Here is a 24,014-nt window from a genome sequence, read left to right as displayed (position 1 = left end):
GCCTGATGGAATGACGGTGGGGCCTCAACAGAGAGCGCACCGCCAGATGGAGGGACTGCTGTTTGACTAAGGGCAGCTTGACAAGTGCCGGCAGAGTCTCGAATTGCATCCCTAGGTACGTGAGTTCTTGGGTCGGGGTCAAAGTGGACTTGGGCAGATTGATAAGCCACCCGAATTGAACAAGAGTGGCGAGAGTGAGCGAGACACTCCGCTGACAGTCTGCGCTGGATGAAGCCTTGACAAGAAGGTCGTCCAGGTAAGGAGTCACTGCCAACCCCTGGAGGTGCAGAACCGCAACCACTGCTGCCATGACCTTGGTAAATACTCGAGGGGCCGTGGCTAACCCGAAGGGGAGAGCCACGAATTGGAAATGTTCCTCTCCGATTGCAAAACGTAGCCAACGCTGGTGTGAAACTGCAATTGGCACATGCAGATAGGCATCTCTGATGTCGATGGATGCCAGGAAATCCCCTTGGGTCATTGAGGCAATGACTGATCGCAGAGACTCCATGCGAAAGTGCCGCACCTGAACATGCTTGTTGAGAAGCTTGAGATCCAGGATGGGCCGGAAGGAACCGTCCTTTTTGGGGACTAGGAAGAGATTTGAGTAAAAACCTCTGAACCGTTCCCTGGCGGGAACCGGTACAATCACTCCGCTGGCCTGCAAGGATGCCACGGCCTGAGAGAAGGCGGCGGCCTTGGAGCAGGGGGGAGTTGACAGAAAAAATCTGTTTGGCGGGCTGGAAGAGAACTCTATCCTGTAGCCGTGAGAGATGATATCCCGCACCCACTGATCGGAGACGTGTTGAAACCACACGTCGCCAAAGTGGGAGAGCCTGCCACCGATTAAGGACGTTGCTGGCTCGGCCAGATAGTCAAGAGGAGGCTGCCTTGGTGGCAGCAGCTCCTGCGGACTTTTGTGGACGCGGCTTCTTGCGCCAGGTGGGCTTCTGGTCCTTGGCTGAGTTAGTGGACGAGGCCGAGGGCTTAGAGGACGACCAGTTAGAGGAACGAAAGGAACGAAACCTCGACTGGTTCCTGCCCTGGACAGGTTTCCTGGTTTTAGTCTGTGGCAAGGAAGTACTCTTCCCGCCAGTAGCCTCCTTAATTATTTCATCCAGTTGTTCACCGAACAGCCTGGACCCAGCAAATGGGAGCCCAGCAAGGTACTTCTTTGAGGAAGCATCTGCCCTCCACTGTCGAAGCCACAAGATCCTGCGGATAGCGAGGGAATTAGCGGAGGCCACCGCAGTGCGGTGAGAGGCCTCCAGCATGGCAGACATGGCGTAGGCTGAAAAGGCTGAAGCCTGGGAAGTTAAGGCAACCAATTCAGGCATAGAGTCCCTAGTGAGGGAATGCATCTCCTCTAGGGAAGCAGAGATGGCTTTGAGAGCCCACACTGCTGCAAAGGATGGGGAGAACGAGGCCCCTGCCGCCTCATAGACAGACTTGGCCAGGAGGTCAACCTGGCGGTCAGTGGGATCCTTAAGTGAGGTGCCATCAGCCACAGATACAACTGTCCGGGCTGAGAGTCTAGACACCGGAGGGTCTACCTTTGGTGAGTGAGCCCACTCCTTGACCACCTCTGGTGGAAAAGGATAACGGTCGTCAGAACCACGCTTTGGGAAGCGTGTGTCAGGACAGGCTCTGGGCTTGGACACAGTGGCTTGAAAACTGGAGTGGTTAAAGAACACACTCCTTGTTCTCTTAGGCAAGGTAAACTGGTGCTTTTCTGCCAGAGAGGGTGGCTCCTCTGATGCTGGCGGATTGAGGTCCAGTACAGAATTAATGGACGCAATCAAATCACTCACATCTGCGTCACCCTCGGTCAGATCAATGGGGCACATGGAGGTAGCGTCCGAGCCCCCAGTAAAGATATCCTCCTCGTCCTGCGGGTCGGCTCGTGAATCGGAGCCGCGGGACGAGGAAGGAGAGGGGTCCCTGCGTCTCCTCTTAGGAGGACGGGGTCTGGGAGCAGATGAAGAATCCTCTGTGAGCTCTGCAGAGCGAGCCGAAGCAGCAGAGGCGCCCTGAGAAGGGGGCTGATGCATGCTCAGCAGAGTCCGGGACAGCTGTCCCATGGAGTCGGCAAAGGACTGGGAGATAGATTTAGAAAACACTTCTACCCAAGCCGGGGGTTCAGCCACCTGGGCCGGAGCAGCCGGAGGGACCACTGGGGAGACTCCAGGCTGAGGCACCACCATGTTAGAGCAGGCATCACAATGAGGATATGTGCTCGGTTCAGGCAGTACGAGCTTACATGCAGTGCATATTGAGTACAGCCTTGCAGCCTTGCTCCTAGTGTGAGACATGCTGCTGAGGTGGAGGCTCTGCAGTAAAGAATACACTCCTTCAGAATGACCCCCAGAGAGTGTATAAGAAAGTCCACAACCAGAGGTTGTGGCTTACCAGACCGTTTTGTGTGCCCTCCGGATTCCACAGCTCGGACCCCCAGACAGATTGCAGAGATGCAGCAGCCAGCGCCGATCAGTGTGAGAACGCTGATAAAATGGCGCCGGAGTGAGGAGGGGGGGCGGGGCCTAGCCCAAGAGCGGGAACCGAAGGGCCAAGGGGATATACAGGGGAGGGAAACATCTCCTCAGAGAGGAGTGTCCTCCCCTGAGCTGAACGGCCGGTTGGCGGCGCCGCACTGTCCCTCTGCATGACTGACATGCAGGGGCAGTGAAAATGAAACTAGGCCGCAGCCGAAGCCGGGGCCTAAATTTTACAATGCGGCCGGCGCTCAGGCACCCTCGACGCGGTTCTCTGGTGAAAACCGGAGAACCGGCCGGAAATGTCACAAATGGTACAAAACACACTCTCCCCAACATTAAAGTACAAGGGACCCCCCTGACAATAACGTCTCAATACTTAGCTTGTGAGACGCAGGGCCAGGTCCCTGAGGGATGAGTGCTCCGTCCGGCAGGGTCCTGAAAGGGCTGCGGATGGAGACCGGTCTCCTGCAAAGCAGTGAGAACCGTGCTGGCTCCCACTTCAAGCCAGAGCCCGAGGGATGGTGAAGGAGCGCGGCATGTAAGGCTCCAGCCTTGAAATCAACCTTAACAACACCGCCGACGCAGTGGGGTGAGAAGGGACATGCCGGGAGTCCAGGCTTGGACCCGCTTTTCTTCAAACTCTTTAAAATGAAAATCAGATGAGAATGCATGAATGTGGATGTGTGCCTCCTGAACACAAAGCATTGAACTGGCTATATTTGGTTATCCAGGGGGTATATATGCTAGGAGGGAGGAGCTACACTTTTTAGTGTAGTACTTTGTGTGTCCTCCGGAGGCAGAAGCTATACACCCATGGTCTGGGTCTCCCATAAGGAACGATGAAGAAAGTGCGTCTTATGGTCCGAAAAATACGGTATAATATATATATATATATATATATATATATATATATACTTATATATACACACACAGTGGAACCTTGGATTGCGAGTATATTATATATTATATATATATATATATATATATATATATATATATATATATATATATATATATATATATATATATATATATATATATATATATATATATATATATATATATATATATATATAGTGGAGGTGTAGAGAGCCTCCGATTGTGACTGTGCTCTACGCCCATCAGCCACAAGGTGGTTTTAATTAGCACCAGATCTTATCTGCCCATATACAGTATTTGTAGGCTTTTAGTCCAGGAAAGGCATGACACTAGGATAGGGTCCCATCAAAGAAAGGCCATCTTCCGGCAATTGATGGGCATAAAAGATTTGGCCATCTTTTGGGCAAAGAACTTTCATTTTTCCAAGTATATTCTATACTAGAAGGTGGCCCGATTCTACGCATCGGGTATTCTAGAATTTACGTATTGTGTAGTTAATGTATGATTTTTGTTATATATATATATATATATATATATATATATATATATATGTTGTTGTGTGTAGTTACCAAGTGTTTGTGTAGGGCGCTGTACATGTTCTGGGTGTTGTCTGGGTGTGGGGGGGTTGAGAGCGGTGTTGTTTGTGTGTGTGGAGCGCTGTGTGTCTGTACTGTTGTGTGTGTGTGTGTGTTGCGCGGTTTGTGTGGGTGTGGGGTGTGTGTGTGTGTTTTGGTGGGAGGTATGTTTTGTGCAATGTGTGTGTTGTGCAGCATGTGCATATATTTGTGTGTGCCGCGGTGTTTGTGTGTTGGGTGTTGTGTGTGTGCGGCGTTGTCTGTGTGTGTGGGTGTCTGTGTAGGGCGGTGTTTGTGGTTCCCAGTGTGTGTGTGGTGTGTTGTGCAGTGCGTGTAAGGCGGTGTGTGTGTGTGTGTTTTGGGAGGAGGTGTGCACACCCCATTGTGCTCCATCCCCCATGCTGCGCACTCCCCATCGTGCTCCATCCCCCATGCTGCGCATTCCCCATCGTGCTCCATCCCCCATGCTGCGCACTCCCAAACGTGCTCCATCCCCCATGCTGCGCACTCCCCATCGTGCTCCATCCCCCATGCTGCGCATTCCCCATCGTGCTCCATCCCCCATGCTGCGCACTCCCAAACGTGCTCCATCCCCCATGCTGCGCACTCCCCATCGTGCTCCATCCCCCATGCTGCGCATTCCCCATCGTGCTCCATCCCCCATGCTGCACACTCCCCATCGTGCTACACGCACACATCCTATCGCATACACGCACACACACTGACGATATCGCACATACGCGCTCACACTCACAACATCCGGAGATACCACATGCTTCTGGCCATGTGATCCTCCGGCAGGTCCTGGAAGGTCACTGCACGCACAGGATCGCAGCCGAGAAGCAAGCGATATCACGGGATGTTGTGAGTGTATGGATGCGATCTGATGTGTTTGTGAGGTGTGTGTGAGAGTGAGTATGATCTGATGTGTGTGTGTGTGTGTGTGTCTGTTCTTATGTGTGTGCGTGTGTGTGTGTTCCGCCGCTGCAGGACCTTGATGCGCTCACCTGGGAGCCGGTGTACGCTGCTAACCATGCAACACAATATTAAATGGTTACCAGCGTACCCCGCCCCCCGCTCGCACGGGAGCCCACACCAGCGTACACCGGCGTACGCTGATGTGGGCTCCCGGGGGTACAGCACTCACCTGGGAGTCGGGGCTCCGTGTCGTTTCGGGGAATACGTGCAGGGGGCGGGGCCAGAGCGAGCGTGCAATGCGTGAGGGGGGGCGGGGCGTAGCCGAATTGCTAATGCGTGCAGGGGGCCGGGGCGAAAGGCCAATCCGTGTGGGGGGCGGAGCCTGGGCGAGCGGCCAATCTGTGCGGGGGGAGCGGAGCCGAGGCGAGGCGACCGGCTAATCCGTGCGGGGGGCGGAGATGAGGCGAAGCGAGCGGCCAATCCGCTGTTTGTCACCGTAAGGACACAATTTTGGAGCAAGACAGACAGACAGACAGACAGACAGACAGAATAAGGCAATTATATATATAGAGAGCATTAACGCAGTTTAAATGTAATATATTCTATAAGAAAGCAGTGGAAAAAATCCAGCTGGACTCCAAAGGGATAAATAAAAATGCTTCTTTATTTGTATCAACTCGATTAAAAATATATATCCATTTCTCAAGTAAAGACACCGGCTTGTTCACACTGATGCATGGCAGATGTATACTACTACGCGTTTCGGCGGAACGCCTTCCTCAGGTCAACCTGAGGAAGGCGTTCCGCCGAAACGCGTAGTAGTATACATCTGCCATGCATCAGTGTGAACAAGCCGGTGTCTTTACTTGAGAAATGGATATATATTTTTAATCGAGTTGATACAAATAAAGAAGCATTTTTATTTATCCCTTTGGAGTCCAGCTGGATTTTTTCCACTGCTTTCTTCTATTATCTTCCCGGCTTGCTGCCGTAATCCGTGCCGGACCAGAGGGGACTAACAGGAGGATATATTCAGGCTTGTCTCTGCAGTGGTGAGCTTTTTTGTTCCCTTTTTGTACTAATATATTCTATGGTGGCATATGTCTGGGCGCTTTGTTCACTATGCTCTTTTATAATTAAGTGATAGGATGTCCATATGCAATAATAGGGCATATAGACAGAGGTTGTCTTCATGAGACAATGCTTTTAAAGGGAATCAGTTACCCAATTTTTGCTACCTAATCTCAGAGCAGCATGACATAGGGGCTACGGTTACACAGACCAAATTGACTTGGAGGCACGAGGCAGCTAGTCCTGTAGTGATAAAACGAAGATTTTACTAAAACAACAACACACAGAAACAGAGACATTGCTGGAATTAAAGTTCCCTTTAAATTATATAATAGATGTGTACCTTTTGAGACTTTAATTCCTCAGTTATTGCTTGTATTTCTAGATTTGGATTGTGCATTTTGTCATGATAAATGTTGTCATTATTGGACGGTGGGCATCCATTTTGTTTCTTTGCTCTCCGGGCAAAGTTCAGTGATGGTGACAATCTTCCATGTTGTTTTGTACTTGCTTCTACTGAAAAAAATATATATAAGTGGGTAGTTATATTACCCCTGCCAAAGACAAATCGAAGATAAATCATGGCAAAAATTACTGGAGTCGCTGAGCACACCTTTGACTTGGTAAATAACAAAAATTTGTTTTTAGGAGACAATCATGCAATTGAGCACCTGGTCATGCATACACAATAATGTAGTGCATTAGACATGCTTTGGACAGAGCTGAGCAAGGTTCAATTTCATATAATCTTTGTACAGCCTCACAATACTGAATCTTCTTACTGAGACCCAACAGAAAAGGTAGGAAGACTTCAGGCAAGGCGCCCGAGGTAAAGTATATCTACAGCTTTTCTTTTGAGGGTAGAACATGTGTCATTTATAAAACTTGGTAAGTCATTGTTCTCTCCAGCAGATGACTTGGATCATGCACTGAAAATCTCCATGATATACAGTGAAGGAAATTATTATTTGATCCCTTGCTGATTTTGTAAGTTTGCCCATCGACAAACACATGAACAGTCTATAAATTTAAGTGTAGGTTAATTTTAACAGTGAGAGATAAAATATCCAAAATAAAATTATATAAGTTTATTTCCATTTTGCAGAGGGAAATAAGTATTCGATCCCCTACAAACCATTAAAGGCAACCAATCGTCAGGATTTTCGTGTAGAAGCTAAAGGCAATGCTATACTGGCATTATCAGGCTGATTATCTACATACTATTAGTGGTCAGTTCGGATGTATAGGTTTTCAAATCCAAGAAAGTGAAGTTTATAAAATCAGCAGCTTCTTGATTGGCATTTGCAATGGAGCAGATAATCTCTGGGTGGGTATTCATATGGATTCCCACCCCCCTGCCTGTTGTTCCTGTCTCTATCTGTTCTCTATGCTAATTTTACTATTCACTAAGATGGCGTCGCAGTTGTCGCCTGCGCATAGCGCTTATCTCTGGCACCATCTTTGTGAAGAACGTGTTATCCCCTGCTATTCTATTCTTCCAGCTGAGAGGGCGGCGCATGCGCCCTCACATCGTTTGCTTTTGTTGTGACCGTGGGAGCGCGCGTGGTCACAACAGAAGTGGAGACTGCCCCCTGAAACAGCTGATCGGAAGACATGACAGTAGGAACAATCTGACAGCAGCAAGCCAGCGACATCGGCACCAGATCGCACGGCACGGGGTCAGGTGAGGTAAGTTCACAATGGACTCACCTAACCCTGTGACGTCAGTGCCGCTGTACTGGTACAGTGTCTTCTGCAGCTAATCGCGTCCTCCGATCAGCTGTTTAACCCCTTCAGCCCCCGGGCACTTTCCGTTTTTGTTTTTTGCTATCCTTCTTCCGAGAGCCGTAACTTTTTTATTTTTCCATCAATTCTGCCATATGAGGGCTTGTTTTTTGCGGGACGAGTTGTACTTTTAAATGCAATTATAATTGTTCATATAGTGTACTGGAAAACAGCAAAAAAATTCCAAGTGTGGAAAAACTGCAAAAAAAGTTTTTGGGATGTTTTATTCACCGTGTTTACTACATGGTAAAACTGATGTGTGGGTGTGATGCCTGAGGTCGGTGCGAGTTTGTAGACACCAAACATGTATAGGTTTACTTGTATCTAAGGGGTTAAAAAAATTCACAAGCTTGTCCAATAAAAGTGGCGTACGTTTTGTGCCATTTTTCAAAACTCGTAGCGTTCTCATTTTTTGGGATCTATGGCTCAGTGATGACTTATTTTTTGCGTCTCGAGCTGACATTTTTAATGGTACCATTTTTGCGCAGATGCTACGTTTTGATCGCCTGTTATTGAATTTTGCGTAAAACTTGCGGCGACCAAAAAATGTAATTTTGGCATTTGGAATTTTTTTTGCCACTACGCCGTTTACCAATCAGATTAATTGATTTTATATTTTGATAGATCGGGCATTTCTGAACGCGGCGATACCAAATGTGTGTATATTATTTTTTTTAACCCTTTAATTTTCAATGGGGTGAAAGGGGGGTGATTTGAACTTTTAGGGGTTTTTTTAAAACTTTTTTTTTTACTTTTTTTTTTTTAAATTTTACTAGTCCCCCTAGGGGGCAATAGCGATCAGCAATCCGATCACTCTGCACTATCTGCTGATCACAGCTATACAGCTGTAAACAGCAGATATGGTCACTTCCTGATTCATTCGGCTCCGGGCCGAGTGAAAACGAAAGTGACTCGTCATAGCTACAGGCGTCATCACATGACCCTGTGCTACCATGGCAACCACCGAAAGTCACATGATCACGCATGTGACTTCCGGTGGGGGCGGCGGTAAGTGAAAATCATGGCCACGCGCATATCCATCTTGCTGCCAGACTTTGGCAGCGAGATGTAAGGGGTTAAATGTTGCGAGTGGAAACGATTCCACTCGTAACATGCATTACCTAATTTAAAGAATAGGTAATTTTCTGATGACATTCCCTGTATGTTGACTGAAGATAACTGAGTGACACAGTTACTTCCCTCCATGTCATTACTCTAAGTAGAGTAGTAGCTTCATGGAGAAACTTTGCAGGACTGCGCTACAGTAAACTGGGGTTGTTATTTATAATGAGTCTTCATCAAACATGACATAGTAAGTATAGAAAATGTTCTAAAGCAATATACGACTGAATGATACCTTCTGTTGATTGTTCGGTTTCTTCAAAATGGAAAATACTGCGACTTATTGATTGAGGAGGTTTTGAAGCACAGATATTACGAACTGTATTCCTGCAATAAAAGAAACAAACCATGTAATAACTATTTTGTCATGAATTTATTTTACATTTGTCCAATAATATTTTTAATGGATTCATAAGTTTTATTACTTGTATTTAAAGGGGTGGTTCACCCATTTTTTTTTTCCCCAATGATTATCACTTACCATTGTATGCATCTTCTCCATTGGCTTCTGTTTCCAGTTCTGGCACTGAGCGGCGCTATCCAGCACGCTCAGTGTCCGTCACATGACCCCCTGGAGCTGTGGCCGCCAGCATCCTCTGACGTCCCGGCATTTCCGGGCTCTCAAACTAGACGGGTACGTCACAGGATGCTGGCACCACTCAGATTGAGTGACAGGGCTGTGGGCGGTGACTACCGCACGTCACAGCCCAGCATCGAGGGGAGGAGCCGGAGGACGCCAGTGTGGAGCGGTGAAGGCAGAGCGCGCGCTTACCATCCGTCAGCTGTGGGAGGTACAGGCTCCAGTGTGGAGTACAGGGGGGGTTTCCTCCACTGAAATCCCCCCTGTCACGCAAGTATGTGATCACACTGTCCACCCGCCCGCTGTGCTCAGCTGTCAGGAGAGCGGGCGGTGTCGGCAGTGTGATCATATACTCCCACCAGCAGCACAGGTGACCGGACGCTGCATGGGACCAATCTGCTCCACTCTGTCACCTGCACAACAAGTCCCACAGTGGAGACAGTTAGTGACATGTAGCATCCGGTCACCTGCACAACAAGTCCCACAGTGGAGACAGTGACATGTAGCATCCGGTCACCTGCACAACAAGTCCCACAGTGGAGACAGTTAGTGACATGTAGCATCCGGTCACCTGCACAACAAGTCCCAGAGTGGAGACAGTGACATGCTCTGCTCTGACACATAGTGTGCTGCATGTCACTATCTTTCTCCACTCTGGGACTTGTTGTGCAGGTGACCGGATGCTATATGTCACTATCTGTCTCCACTGTGGGACTTGTTGTGCAGGTGACCGGATGATACATGTCAATAACTGCCCCACTCTGAGACTTGTTCAGGTGAGAATGTATACAGTTGGAACAATGCAGCAGAAGTCACAGAGTGGAGCAAGTTAGTGACATGTATCATCCGGTCACCTGCACAACAAGTCCCAGAGTGGATACAGTGACATGCAGCACACTATGTGTCAGAGCAGAGCATGTCACCAACTTGCTCTGCTCTGTCACCTGCGGTGCTGCATGTCACGTTTTTGCCGCGATTTGGTGCGTTTTTTGCTGCGTTTTTGCTCACTGCGTTTTTAATCAGTGCACAATGCCATTAAAGATTGTTGATGAAAAAAAAAAAAGGTCTGATGTCATTTCCTTATTCAAAATGTTCATTGTATGCAGGAGAGCAGACAGCAGCTTCAGAACTACAAGGCTCAACATCCTCCATTCACTAGTGCAGACCTGGGCAAGGGGCGGCCCGCGGGCCACATCCGGCCCGCCTACTGTCTGTGACCGGCCCGCCCATTAGATCAGAGATGGAGACGTGGTGCTGCTTTTCCTGCCGGGCGGGAACTTTTCAAATGACACACGCGTGCTGTACTGACGACATCAGGGCGCGCGTGTGTCACAGAAAACGCTGCCAGACAGGGAACAGAGGACAGATTCCTGCGTTCCGCTGCTACACTGTGCGGAGCTTCAGGATCGGTCCTCTGTTCCCTGCGGCAGCTTTCTCTGTGACACACGCGCGCCCTGATTTCGGCAGTACAGCGCGTGTGTGTCATTTGAAAAGTTCCCGCCCGGCAGGAGAAGCGGCACCAGCCGATGCCTGGACAGAGAGACGCAGCGGCGGGGGCAGGGGCCGTACAAGAACAACAGCGGCGCAGCCAGGGCCCATACCAGGGAAGAAGCAGCTCAGCGGGGGACCCGTACGGAGGTGCCTGATGAGGGAGAGGTGAGTGGTCACTTATTAGGTTAGGTCCAGAAATATTTGGACAGTGACACAAGTTTTGTTATTTTAGCTGTTTACAAAAACATGTTCAGAAATACAATTATATATATAATATGGGCTGAAAGTGCACACTCCCAGCTGCAATATGAGAGTTTTCACATCCAAATCGGAGAAAGGGTTTAGGAATCATAGCTCTGTAATGCATAGCCTCCTCTTTTTCAAGGGACCAAAAGTAATTGGACAAGGGACTCTAAGGGCTGCAATTAACTCTGAAGGCGTCTCCCTCGTTAACCTGTAATCAATGAAGTAGTTAAAAGGTCTGGGGTTGATTACAGGTGTGTGGTTTTGCATTTGGAAGCTGTTGCTGTGACCAGACAACATGCGGTCTAAGGAACTCTCAATTGAGGTGAAGCAGAACATCCTGAGGCTGAAAAAAAAGAAAAAATCCATCAGAGAGATAGCAGACATGCTTGGAGTAGCAAAATCAACAGTCGGGTACATTCTGAGAAAAAAGGAATTGACTGGTGAGCTTGGGAACTCAAAAAGGCCTGGGCGGATGATCGCCGCATACTTTCTTTGGTGAAGAAGAACCCGTTCACAACATCAACTGAAGTCCAGAACACTCTCAGTGAAGTAGGTGTATCTGTCTCTAAGGCTGCTTTCACACATCCGGCTTGAGCTCTGCGGCTCAATCCGGCTGTGCAAGCTATGCAACGGATGCGGTGAAAACCGCATCCTTTGCATAAGTTTTTCCTTTGCGGCCAGTCCGGTTTTTGCCGCTTGCGGCATGCTACAGAGCATGCGCAGTGGCAAAAACCGCATGCGGCGGCCGGATGCGGTTATTGCCGCATCGCGCCGCATCCGGCCGCCATAGGCATGCATTGAAAAATGCGCCGAATGCGGCGCAATGCGGTTTTTTTTGCCGCACGAAAAAAACGTGCCAGGCAACGTTCCATCCGGCCGCCGCATCGGCTAAATCTGCCGCATGCGGCAAAAACCGGATGGAACGCAAGGCCATGCGGCACAATGCGGCACTAATTAAAGTCTATGCAGGAAAATCGCAACCGGCAGCAAAAAAAACCGGTTGCGATTTTCCTGCAAAGTGCCGGAGTGTGCCGCATTGCAGAAACCGGAGGTGTGAAAGCAGCCTAAGTCAACAGTAAAGAGAAGACTCCATGAAAGTAAATACAAAGGGTTCACATCTAGATGCAAACCATTCATCAATTCCAAAAATAGACAGGCCAGAGTTAAATTTGCTGAAAAACACCTCATGAAGCCAGCTCAGTTCTGGAAAAGTATTCTATGGACAGATGAGACAAAGATCAACCTGTACCAGAATGATGGGAAGAAAAAAGTTTGGAGAAGAAAGGGAACGGCACATGATCCAACGCACACCACATCCTCTGTAAAACATGGTGGAGGCAACGTGATGGCATGGGCATGCATGGCTTTCAATGGCACTGGGTCACTTGTGTTTATTGATGACATAACAGCAGACAAGAGTAGCCGGATGAATTCTGAAGTGTACCGGGATATACTTTCAGCCCAGATTCAGCCAAATGCCGCAAAGTTGATCGGACGGCGCTTCATAGTACAGATGGACAATGACCCCAAGCATACAGCCAAAGCTACCCAGGAGTTCATGAGTACAAAAAAGTGGAACATTCTGCAATGGCCAAGTCAATCACCAGATCTTAACCCAATTGAGCATGCATTTCACTTGCTCAAATCCAGACTTAAGACGGAAAGACCCACAAACAAGCAAGACCTGAAGGCTGCGGCTGTAAAGGCCTGGCAAAGCATTAAGAAGGAGGAAACCCAGCGTTTGGTGATGTCCATGGGTTCCAGACTTAAGGCAGTGATTGCCTCCAAAGGATTCGCAACAAAATATTGAAATTAAAAATATTTTGTTTGGGTTTGGTTTATTTGTCCAATTACTTTTGACCTCCTAAAATGTGGAGTGTTTGTAAAGAAATGTGTACAATTCCTACAATTTCTATCAGATATTTTTGTTCAAACCTTCAAATTAAACGTTACAATCTGCACTTGAATTCTGTTGTAGAGGTTTCATTTCAAATCCAATGTGGTGGCATGCAGAGCCCAACTCGCGAAAATTGTGTCACTGTCCAAATATTTCTGGACCTAACTGTATATATACACACACATACATATACACAGTATTGGGTAGAATTGAGTTAAGTATATCAGTCCGGCCCTCTAAAAGGATTCCAAGTTCTCATGCGGCCCCATGAGAAATTTAATTGCCCACCCCTGCACTAGTGTATGCAGGAGAGCAGACAGCAGCTGCAGAACTACAAGGCTCAGCATCCTCCATTCACTAGTGTATGCAGGAGAGCAGACAGCAGCTGCAGGACTACAAGGCTCAGCATCCTCCATTCACAAGTGTATGCAGGAGAGCAGACAGCAGCTGCAGAACTACAAGGCTCAGCATCCTCCATTCACTAGCGTATGCAGGAGAGCAGACAGCAGCTGCAGAACTACAAGGCTCAGCATCCTCCATTCACTAGTGTATGCAGGAGAGCAGACAGCAGCTGCAGGACTACAAGGCTCAGCATCCTCCATTCACTTATGTATGCAGGAGAGCAGACAAGCTACAGAACTACAAGGCTCAGCATCCTCCATCCAGGACTGTATGCAGTTTTTTCCCAAAAAGTAAAAAAAAAAAAAAATGACATGGGCTTCGCCATATTTTTGTATGCTAGCTGGGTACAGCAGGCAGGTACGGGCTGCCCCCAACCCCCAGCTGCCTATTTGTACCCGGCTGGGAACCAAAAATATAGAGAAGCCCTTTTTTTTTTAATTATTTCATGAATTTCATGAAATAATTTAAAAAAAAAAATGACGTGAGCTTCGCCTAATTTTGGTGTCCAGCCGGGTACAACTAGGCAGCTGGGGATTGGAATCCACAGTGAAGGGTGCCCAAGCTTTCTGGGCACCCCCACTGCGAATTGCAGTCCACAGCCACCCCAGAAAATGGCGCTTTCATAGAAGCGCCATCTTCTGGCGCTGTATCCAACTCTTCCAGCTGCCCTGTATATTATCAGCTAGCCCTAAGCCCGAAATTCATGGTGTCACGCCAATATTAGACATGGCCACCATGAATTTCTAGTAATGATAAAAAAAAAACACAAACACACAGAAAAATATTTTTATTAGAAATAAAACACAACACAATTAGTGAATCCATCTTTATTGAAATAAAGAACCCCCCTCCGCAGTAATCCTGGGTTAGGGTCCCGCACCGTCCAATCAGGATCCAATATCATCTGATCGGTTTGCTGGAAGGCAAAGCGATCAGATGATGTGTCAGGTTAAACTACGTGAATCACATCACACATCAGCTGATTGTATAAAAGCCGATTATACAATCAGCTGATGCATCAGTAGAAAAAAATAAATAAATAAATAAATACATACTCACTTATGTGCTGATTACCGGCAGCTCCTGCAGCGGAGTCTGATCCTGGCCCATCACTGCAGGAGCTGCCGGTAATCAGCTGATGAAGTCCCCTGACGGCAGGATCAGCTGATAGCCGGCCGGGCGCGAAAAAGCCGGTGACACCGCGAGAATCGATCAGCTGATGCGTCAGGTGAATGCATCAGGTGATCCACCGCCAGGTCCTGCAAGCTTCGTACGTGCCCCGGGGAGACTGCACACAGCCGAAGCGGCGGTACCGAGACAGGGGCTGGAAGCAGGCATGGCACCGGGACCCTGCAGACAGGTGAGTATGACATACACACACATACACACTCACACACACACTGTATATACACACACACACTGTATATACACACACACTGTATATACGCACACATACTGTATATACGCGCACACATACACACACACTGTATATACGCACACACTGTATATACACACACACACACTGTATATACGCGCACACACACTTTCTTTCCCTGGCTGTGTAGAGCTGCTGCTGTCTCTGTGTGATAGCTCTCAGTACATCCACTGGGAAGAGGCAGGGAGGAGGGTTTGGTCGGAGAGCAGAGTGGGTGTATTAGACACAGTGGGTGTGTTAGATAAGCTAGACACCGCCCTAGAGTCACAAAGAATTCTGGGACTTGTAGGAACTGAACACAGGAAGTCAGAGGAGAGATTAACCCCATCAGAGCTGGAGCCAGCAATGAGCATGTGCTGCTAGTGCACAATAAAAGCTAATTTTGCTGAAAAAACATAATAGATGTGTTGAGGGGCACATATTAGCAAGATTTATCAGAAAAAAAAAAAATCAGTTTTGGTAACTGGACAACTTCTTTAAGCATGAATAAACCCCTAGACAAAATCCTTTTACTAAAAAAGCTTATTTCCAATCAAGTTTTTCATAAAAAAAATGCTTAGGCCCTGTGCTTATGTTGTGTATTTGATGAGGTTTTTTTTTACCTAAGTATTTGGTGAGTTTTTTAACTCCGTATTTGTAAGGCCACGTGCACACGTTGAGTATTGGATCAGTATTTTACCTCAGTATTTGGAAGGCCACATGCGTACATTGAGTATTTCGTGGGTTTTTACCTCAGTATATGTTAATCCATCTGCACACCAATTATTTAGTGAAATTTTTTACCTCAGTATTTGTAGCCAAAACCAGGAGTGGAGCAGTCAGAGGAAAAGTATAATAGAAACACTAGAAGGTGGCCCGATTCTACGCATCGGGTATTCTAGAATTTACGTATTGTGTAGTTAATGTATGTTTTTTGTTATATATATATATATATATATATATAGATGTTGTTGTGTGCAGTTACCAAGTGTTTGTGTAGGGCGCTGTAAATGTTCTGGATGTTGTCTGGGTGGGGGGGTGTGAGAGTGGTGTTGTATGTGTGTTGCGTTGTGTGTGTTGCGTTGTTTGTGGAGCGCTGTGTGTCTGCAGCGTTCTGTGTGTGTGGTGCTGTGTGTGTTGCGCGGTTTGTGTGTGTGTGGGGTGCGTGTGTGTGTTTTGGGGAAGTATGTTTTGTGCAATGTGTGTGTTGCGCGGTATGTGCGTATATTTATGTATGCCGCGGTGTTTGTGTGTTGGGTGTTGTGTGTGTGCGGCGTTGTCTGTGTGTGTGTGTGGGTGTCTGTGTAGGGCAGTGTTTGTGGTTCCCAGTGTGTGTGTGGTGTGTAATGCGGTGCGCGTGTGGCGGTGTGTGTGTGTGTTTTGGGGGGAGGTGTGCACCCCATCATGCTCCATCCCACATGCTGCGCACCCCCCATCGTGCTCCTTTTCCCATGCTGCGCATCCCCATCGTGCTCCATCCCCCATGCTGCGCACCCCCCATCGTGCTCCATCCCCCATGCTGCGCACCCTCATCGTGCTCCATCCCCCATGCTGCGCACCCCTCATCGTGCTCCATCCCCCATGCTGCGCACCTCCCATCGTGTTCCATCCCCCATGCTGCGCACCCCCCATCGTGCTCCATCCCCCATGCTGCGCATCCCCCTTCGTGCTTCATCCCCCATGCTGCGCACCCCCCCATCGTGCTCCATCCCCCATGCTGCGCACCCCCTATTGTACTCCAACCCCCATGCTGCACACCCCCCATCGTGCTCCATCCGACATGCTGCGCACCCCCCATCGTGCTCCATCCGACATGCTGCGCACCCCCCATCGTGCTCCATCCCCCATGGTGCGCACCCCCCATCGTGCTCCATCTCCCATGCTGCGCACCCCCAACATGCTCCATCCCCCATGCTGCACCCCCCCATCGTGCTCCATTCTCCATGCTGCACACCCCCCATTGTGCTCCATCCTCCATGCTGTGCACCCCCCATCGTGCTCCATCCCCCATGCTGCGCACCCCCCATCGTGCTCCATCTCCCATGCTGCACACCCCCCATCGTGCTCCATCTCCCATGCTGCACACGCCCCATCGTGCTCCATCTCCCATGCTGCACACCCCCCACCGTGCTCCATCCCCCATGCTGCGCTCCCCCCATCGTGCTACATCTCCCATGCTGCGCACCCCCCATCGTTCTCCATCCTCCATGCTGCACCCCCCCCATCGTGTTCCATCCTCCGTGCTGCACACCCCCCATCGTGCTCCATCCCCCATGCTGGGGCCGCCGGGGGCGGGTCCGAGCGTGGCAACGTGTGCCGGGGGCGGGGCTGAGCGGACAAGGCGTCAGCGTATGCCGGCTCTCTGCACATGTGTACCGGGAGCCGGTGTACGCTGGTAACCATGATACACATCGGGTAACTAAGGGAAGCGCTTCCTATAGTTACGCGATGTGTATCATGGTTACCAGCGTACACCAACTCCGTCACAATCCCAGCATCGCAAGGTTATGTCCGCCGGGGACGGGGCCGAGTGTGCTAACGTGTGGCGGGGGCGAGGCGTCAGCGTATGCCGGCTCCTTACACATGTGTACCGGGAGCCGGTGTATGCTGGAGCGGGGCTGAGCGGGCAAGGCGTCAGCGTATGCCGGCTCCCTGCATATGTGTACTGGGAGCCGGTGTACGCTGGAGCGGGCGATGTGTGCGGAGGGCCGGGGCAAGCGGCTACTCCATGCGGGGGGCGGGGCCAGGCCGAGCCCAGCGGCCAATCCGACAGTTGTCACTCTAACGACACTGTCACGGTGACACAATTTTGGAGCAAGACAGACAGACAGACAGAATAAGGCAATTATATATATAGATGGGCACCACTTCTGTATTTTAGACTCACTCCTGGTGTTGGCTTATAAATACTAAGGTAAAAATTCACCAAATACTCAATGTGTGCATGTGGCCTAAGGGGATGACTTGCAGCATTCTATCCAACAGGACTAAGGCTAGTGTCATAAAGCCTTTAGTAGCATTTCCAATGTTATGTTTTGACACTTTTTTCTGGCTACAGTCAAAAACAATATGCAGGATTGTATTTTTTATTTTATTCTTTGCAGATCTATAAAACAAAAAGAAAATGATGGTGTTTTAACTACATAATACACCATGGTCCACAGTGAGATATAGGAATATGGGATTAACATGTGTCTAAAAGCCATCATTATAGCCCCAGTCTATAATATATAAGCTACAGAAGTTTTCCCACAAAGTACGGTACATTTTAATTAAAAGATATTGGAAAATAAAACAAGTTCCACAATTGGATTTGTTAAAAATGCTCCTGTGCTGAAATAATCTTATCCTCATGCAGGAACATGGTCTGATCATACCACATCGCCTGAGCAGGGATGGAAATAAAAAAATATACAGACAGGACAGCATTATGCCTCCTGTGAGGTAAAACATCTTTAACAACAAACAGCAAAAAATTTACCTTACAGCAAGCATCATTTGTGATCCCATGCTGTTCTGTCTGTATTCTCTTTTATTTGCTAAACATCTCTCATTCCTATTATTCATAGCAGTTTTGCACATACCATTTTCATGTTTTTCACTTTTTTCAGATAGTCCATTGTACTTTTCAGTCTAATATTCTCATAGCAGTTCTGCTTTTCATTATTCCCCTATACATTGTGACTGGTGTGCAACTCTTTATCCTATTGTTTAGTCGTATATTTTTGAGTCTTGCACCTTGTTCACACCATGGTGTTCTAGACGTACATTCTTTAATTTTTGTGGATTATTTCAGACCTGGGGGTTAATAAAGGGCTAAAAGAGGGTTATTTTTTTTTACTTAAAGATTAGTAGTGGGGCAGGGTCTTGTAGACCCTCCTATTACTAATCTAGGGCTTAGTGGCAGCTGTGAGCTGATATTAACTACTTATTACCTCAACTGCCACCGCACCAGGGCAATTGGGATAAGCCGGGTAAAGTTCTGGTATTGGTGCATCTAATGGATTCGACAATCCTGGGCAGTTACAGGCTGCTATTTTTAGGCTGGTGGGCACGGGCCTCCTCAGTCTGAGAATATCAGTCCCCAGCTGCTGGGCTTTATTATGGCTAGGTATCAAAATTGGGGGAGACAGCATGTCATTTTTTTAAATTATTTAATAAAAAAAAAAATATTTTGATACACAGACAAGATAAACACTTGGCTGGGGGCTGCAGCCTAATGCCGTTTGCTTTATCTGTGCTGGGTATTATAACATGGGGGACCCTACGCCAATTTTTGATTTTTACTTTATTTAGTTTTACACCACAATAGGGTCTGTGATTGGTAGCAGTCAGACACGCTGTTATACAGGGTGGGAGCACGTCTTACTGCAACCAATCACAGACGTGGGACTGTTGGTGGTCGGGGAAAGCAGTGCATGTGGAAGAGCGATAATGAGCGGCCCCGGAAGCAGTTACAGCCACGTGGGAGGTTCTGTAAGTATTACGCACTTGCTTTATTATTTTCTTTCTTTCTTTCTTTTTTTTTTTATTACCAGAGTTGCCGGACCCGGATCATTACCTGGAGTTCCCCGAGAACTCCGGGCCGGGTCAAACATCCGGATACTTTTGAAACTGAGTGTACTTCGACTTTTACAGTGTGGATCCGCCCATCACTAGTCAGAATGCTAAGATCTGTATAACCTAATCCACACCCCTGAATGATAGCTTCCATTTTACACTGAGCATTATCAACAAGGTGTCAATCAGTAGTGAGGGCATGGTTACACAAATTAGCTAGGCTGGCTTTCACACAACACCTAGTCCTATAGTGATAAGCTCCTGCTGATATAACACTGATTGTACTGAAACTTCAGCAAGCTGCTGAGCATTCTGCTGCTCTCAGATTAAGGGTACGCTCACACTAGCAATGAGTGTCTCATGTGAGAGAATCGGTTGCATTATGCAAATGTCACTCAGCTCAAAATTCTGCTCTAAGTGTGAGCGGAGTGTCATTCACTATGCTCTGATTCTCTTGCATGCAAGAATCAAAGCACAGATGAGGAAAATATGGAGAGATTAATTTCTTCATCTTCTCCATTGTTGGTGTCGGTGTATAATGGACTGCACTCAGATGTTGTTCAAATGCAGTCCGATGTTTTGCACCCACCCACTGACTTGAATGGGTGTGTGCTGTCCGATATATACTGCCAATTGCAGCATATTTTTTCTCATATCAAATCGGCATGAGAAGTAAAGCAGTGGTAGGCACTGATTCATTGTATAACATTGGAAGTGAGTGCTATCTGATAACACATTGGAAAACACGTGCACGTTATACGGTGATATGTGCAAGCCCTAAATAGTATGAACTTTGTAACAGATTTCCTTCAAAAAGTATGATATTGAAAAGCCAGATAATCTTCATAAATAAGAGCGATGAATGATAAAATAGGAGCCTGGGAGACTTCTTCAATATCCCAAAACAGCAACAAGTAAGAGAGTATACACAGCGGTGTTGTCACGAAAGATTCTTGAAAAGCAAATTATCGATATGAACTAATTCTTAATTCCCCCAATCATTCTACATAACAGCATACAAGAGAAATAAAAGAGAACACAAGAGGATTATTCGAAAATGTTAAGGGAGAGTGAAAGACTGACGGACGCCATGTCTAAGTATGTAAGGGATGTTTACCTTTATTAGATGGCTCATTGCCGTATGATGCTAAGATTATAACTTTGGATCTATGGAAGCCTTTTACACTTTATCATTGCCCGATCTTTCAAAATAAATATAAAAAAAATGTGATACACCTTGTTGTGGCGGGATGGACTTGCTTACTGGGTTACTACTACTCATTTACTTACCATAGTGTATCTATTCATTGTTTTGATTCTAGGTTTTATTAAAAAAAAAAAAAAAATACCTGAAGTTGACTTATTTGGTGATAGTTATGGCAATCAAGAGCTTTCAAATCGGACAGGGGCTGAAACTATGAACTTGTATGTCCTTTTTCATAGGATTGAAATTCTATCCGTGTGTAAGGTCTAAAAAAAATCTTTATTTTACTGTTGTACCAAAAACATAGTACTTCTATTGTTAGCTGGTGCTCAAGTAGGGTGCCATCCCATGTAGTAACAATGTAGAAGAACCTAACACTAGGAGAAAGTTGTAAATTAATGTTAAGGTGTTTTACGTATAAGTGCCATCCACAATATGTTGTATGACGTTTCGGCCACATCCCTCCGCCATCTTCCAGCGGTATCACGATATTCTTAGAGCACAAGTTCGCTGTTATTCGCTTCTGTCTAAAAGCCATTCATGTAGGGTGATGCTCCATGTTCTGCAGTGATTACATTTCACTAGTCATTTCTTTGTTATTATATACAGGAACAGCAAGATATGTAAGAACAACAATAATACAAAATAACCAAATTCACAATAGGTGATGGCTAAAGCTGTATTTCTTCATATTTCCCTCTGCACAGTTCAAAAATTATGCCTAGACCATACTCTATTAACATCTCCAGTCACGAGGTTCCCATAGTGTAGGCGGCTGCCGTAAAGTATATTTCGGAATTCTATTTATAGGAAAATCGCCTGCCCTTTTAAATCAAGGACAAAAAATTAGAAAGTGAGAGTAATAAAAAAACAAAAAAAAAACTATAAAAAACAATAATTATCATGAATTAGCTTTTGGTGTATTAGTGAATAACATATGTAAAATATTCCCTTTAACACTAGAAGTCCCAGAGAGGGGTCATTTAACATTTCTACCTTTGGAACCCAGAGACAGGTCGAATGACCTGAAGGATTTTAGCTAACATCCTAAAATCACCGTCTTTTGTTCTGTAATTAAGGCCATTACTGTCGCACCACAGGAGGTTGTTGTTTTCCATTGAGTTTAGCCATTTATTTTCTAGTTAGTTCTATTCAGTTTATTGTATGTCATTTGACCCTCTTTTGGGACTTCAGGGGGGAGCTCAAAATTTCTGGGACTTCTAGTGTTAATAAAGAATAAGCTTGACTTAATCAATAATCTACTTGAGTTTTGCCATTCACTTTATTAAAAAACTAAAAAACTAAAGGGTGCAGTGTAACAGGTAGTTACATTTTTTGGGTTAAGTGGAATTCACCTACCACCATGGTACACAGACTACAGACAGATGTCATGTGCTACCACTGATTATGAGACTGTGTAGGTCTAAAGTTCAACATCAAGCAAAAAAAACCATACTGATATTAATGTAAGTGACGTAAATGAAACAGCAATTATTAATTTCACTCACTGTATTTCTTTCCATGGATGTTTAAGGGAGATATTTTGAAGGGATGTTGATTCCTGTGGAGCTGGCATGGAGGCCACAGTCAAACCCACCACTTCAGTTGGTGTCTTCACGGTGGGAAAAAAGTCAACATCTACTGACAAAATGAGTTTTGGGATTATTATATATATATATATATACAGAATTTTTTTTAAAATACATAGTTTAACATTAGTTTCAGTAAAATCATGTAAGATATCACATTTCGGCAGCATCAAACGAAGGAAAATAAATGATCCGGGATAAGCATCCAATATGTCTGATTTTTATATCTACCAATAGATTGACAGGATGAATATAAGCTTTCCGTTCTATTCCTGCTGAGTGAGTAGTTCTTGGAGACTGAAAGGAGTTTATTTTATGGATCTGAACGTCTATGCATTTCTAAAGCAAGGCCGACTTGCCACGATATCATGTTTGACTTTGACATGGATAAAAGTTCACATCAATAATGTAAAGCGGAGAAAAAAAATCAGTCTCCAAAAAACTACACCTAAAACAGAAAGTTTTCTTTATTCTGTCTGTACACTACATACATCACTATGTTCCTTTGGAACCTCGAGAAAAAAAAAAAAAAAAAAGTTAATTTTTTGCGGTGATGAGGAGAGCCATAAGATGAAATACTTAATTAACTTCTTGACAAGGGATTGTGGGAAATATGTCGATTTGCCTTACGTAATTCAGGTTTCAGATCATATACATGACACAGATATAAAGGTGGCTGCCATTGCCTGTTTCTCCACACCTTGCCTGGAATGCAAGGAATGTCCAGGTGTAAGAAGATACCATATAAGGGAAGACCCCTGGTCAAGCTAGAAGACATCACAGACCACAGACCAAACCATCACCATGGATCCACCAGATGACGTCCCTCTCATCACCATCACCATGGATCCATCCAATGATGTCATAGACCCGCCTACAATGACGCCCACCAATCAGCTCATGGACTAACACATTGTTCGACCTACTGACCAATGAACACATCCGGACATGCCCCTTTGCAAGGTTATATCAGAGCAAGCTCAGTTGTAATAAAGGCAGAGCATGGGCTGACTTCTGTCGAGGAAAGATGAATATCCGACTGTGTCTGATCTCATTTTTCAAGCATGCACTCGATCCACACCATTTAGACCAGGCAGTAGGCAACTAGTGATCTCTGGTTAAGAGTTCACCTTAACAGCGGGGTCTAAGATGTTAAATTCCTTTAGTCACATGCTGTGAGAGAACCAGTCATTTATGCTCTACTCCTACATAAACCATCTAGACTCTTCAGGTAGTGCAGCTATAGCTTGTCTATCCTGGTCTGGACTGAAAGAGTCATTCAGACATTACTGTTGGTTGCCTCTGGAGTTGTGGTGTACAGTTCGGTGTGTTCCTTTCCTTTTTTATTGCTTCTTTGTTTAGTTTCTTTGCCCAAATGGCTTTTCACCTTTTGTTCTCTAGTGTAATTCCTGCTTTAGTTTGGTGTGATTGTGCTTCTGTTTTCCCCTGTAAGTCTTGCCTGAGTTTTCCCTTGTACTTCTGCCTCTTTCTAGCCCAAGTAAGAGGAGGAGGAATCAGATTAGTGTTGTTCAGGAGCATGGAAAGGTATAAGACCCAGGCGTCCCCACCATGAGGGCTAATCCTAGGTACAAGGATAGCTTAGGGTCCTTACAGCTAGAGGTACCGAGTAGGAGCCCTTAGTCTCTTGCTATCCCGCAGTCACAGAGTGACAGTTGGCAATCACAATATGGACACACCCAGAGGGAAGTTCATTGGGTTCTGAGACCAGTAACAGTTTTATTTTTTCCGTCGATTGAGCTGAGTCAGGGCTTCTTTTATTGATACA

General features: G+C 46.5%; 1 protein-coding gene across 5 annotated transcripts in view; it reads right to left on the bottom strand.

Moving 5' to 3' along the window:
- Positions 1-24,014, bottom strand: part of TBC1D2 (TBC1 domain family member 2) — an 80,137-nt gene that overhangs the window by 42,915 nt on the left and 13,208 nt on the right. For 2 of the 5 annotated variants that reach the window (XM_075352449.1, XM_075352450.1), the window contains exons 4-6: positions 22,148-22,280; positions 9,081-9,172; positions 6,282-6,454 (exon numbers count right to left, since the gene is read on the bottom strand). In XM_075352449.1, the coding sequence (XP_075208564.1) occupies positions 6,282-6,454; positions 9,081-9,172; positions 22,148-22,280 (398 nt within the window). The remainder of the gene's footprint in view (positions 1-6,281; positions 6,455-9,080; positions 9,173-22,147; positions 22,281-24,014) is intronic. The other 3 variants (XM_075352452.1, XM_075352453.1, XM_075352451.1) reach the window with 3 other exon arrangements.

Source organism: Anomaloglossus baeobatrachus, chromosome 1, assembly GCF_048569485.1.
Source record: "Anomaloglossus baeobatrachus isolate aAnoBae1 chromosome 1, aAnoBae1.hap1, whole genome shotgun sequence".
Classification (NCBI taxonomy): Eukaryota; Metazoa; Chordata; class Amphibia; order Anura; family Aromobatidae; genus Anomaloglossus; species Anomaloglossus baeobatrachus.
Note: the sequence above shows the minus strand (reverse complement) of the source record. Positions and strands in the feature narration are given on the sequence as shown.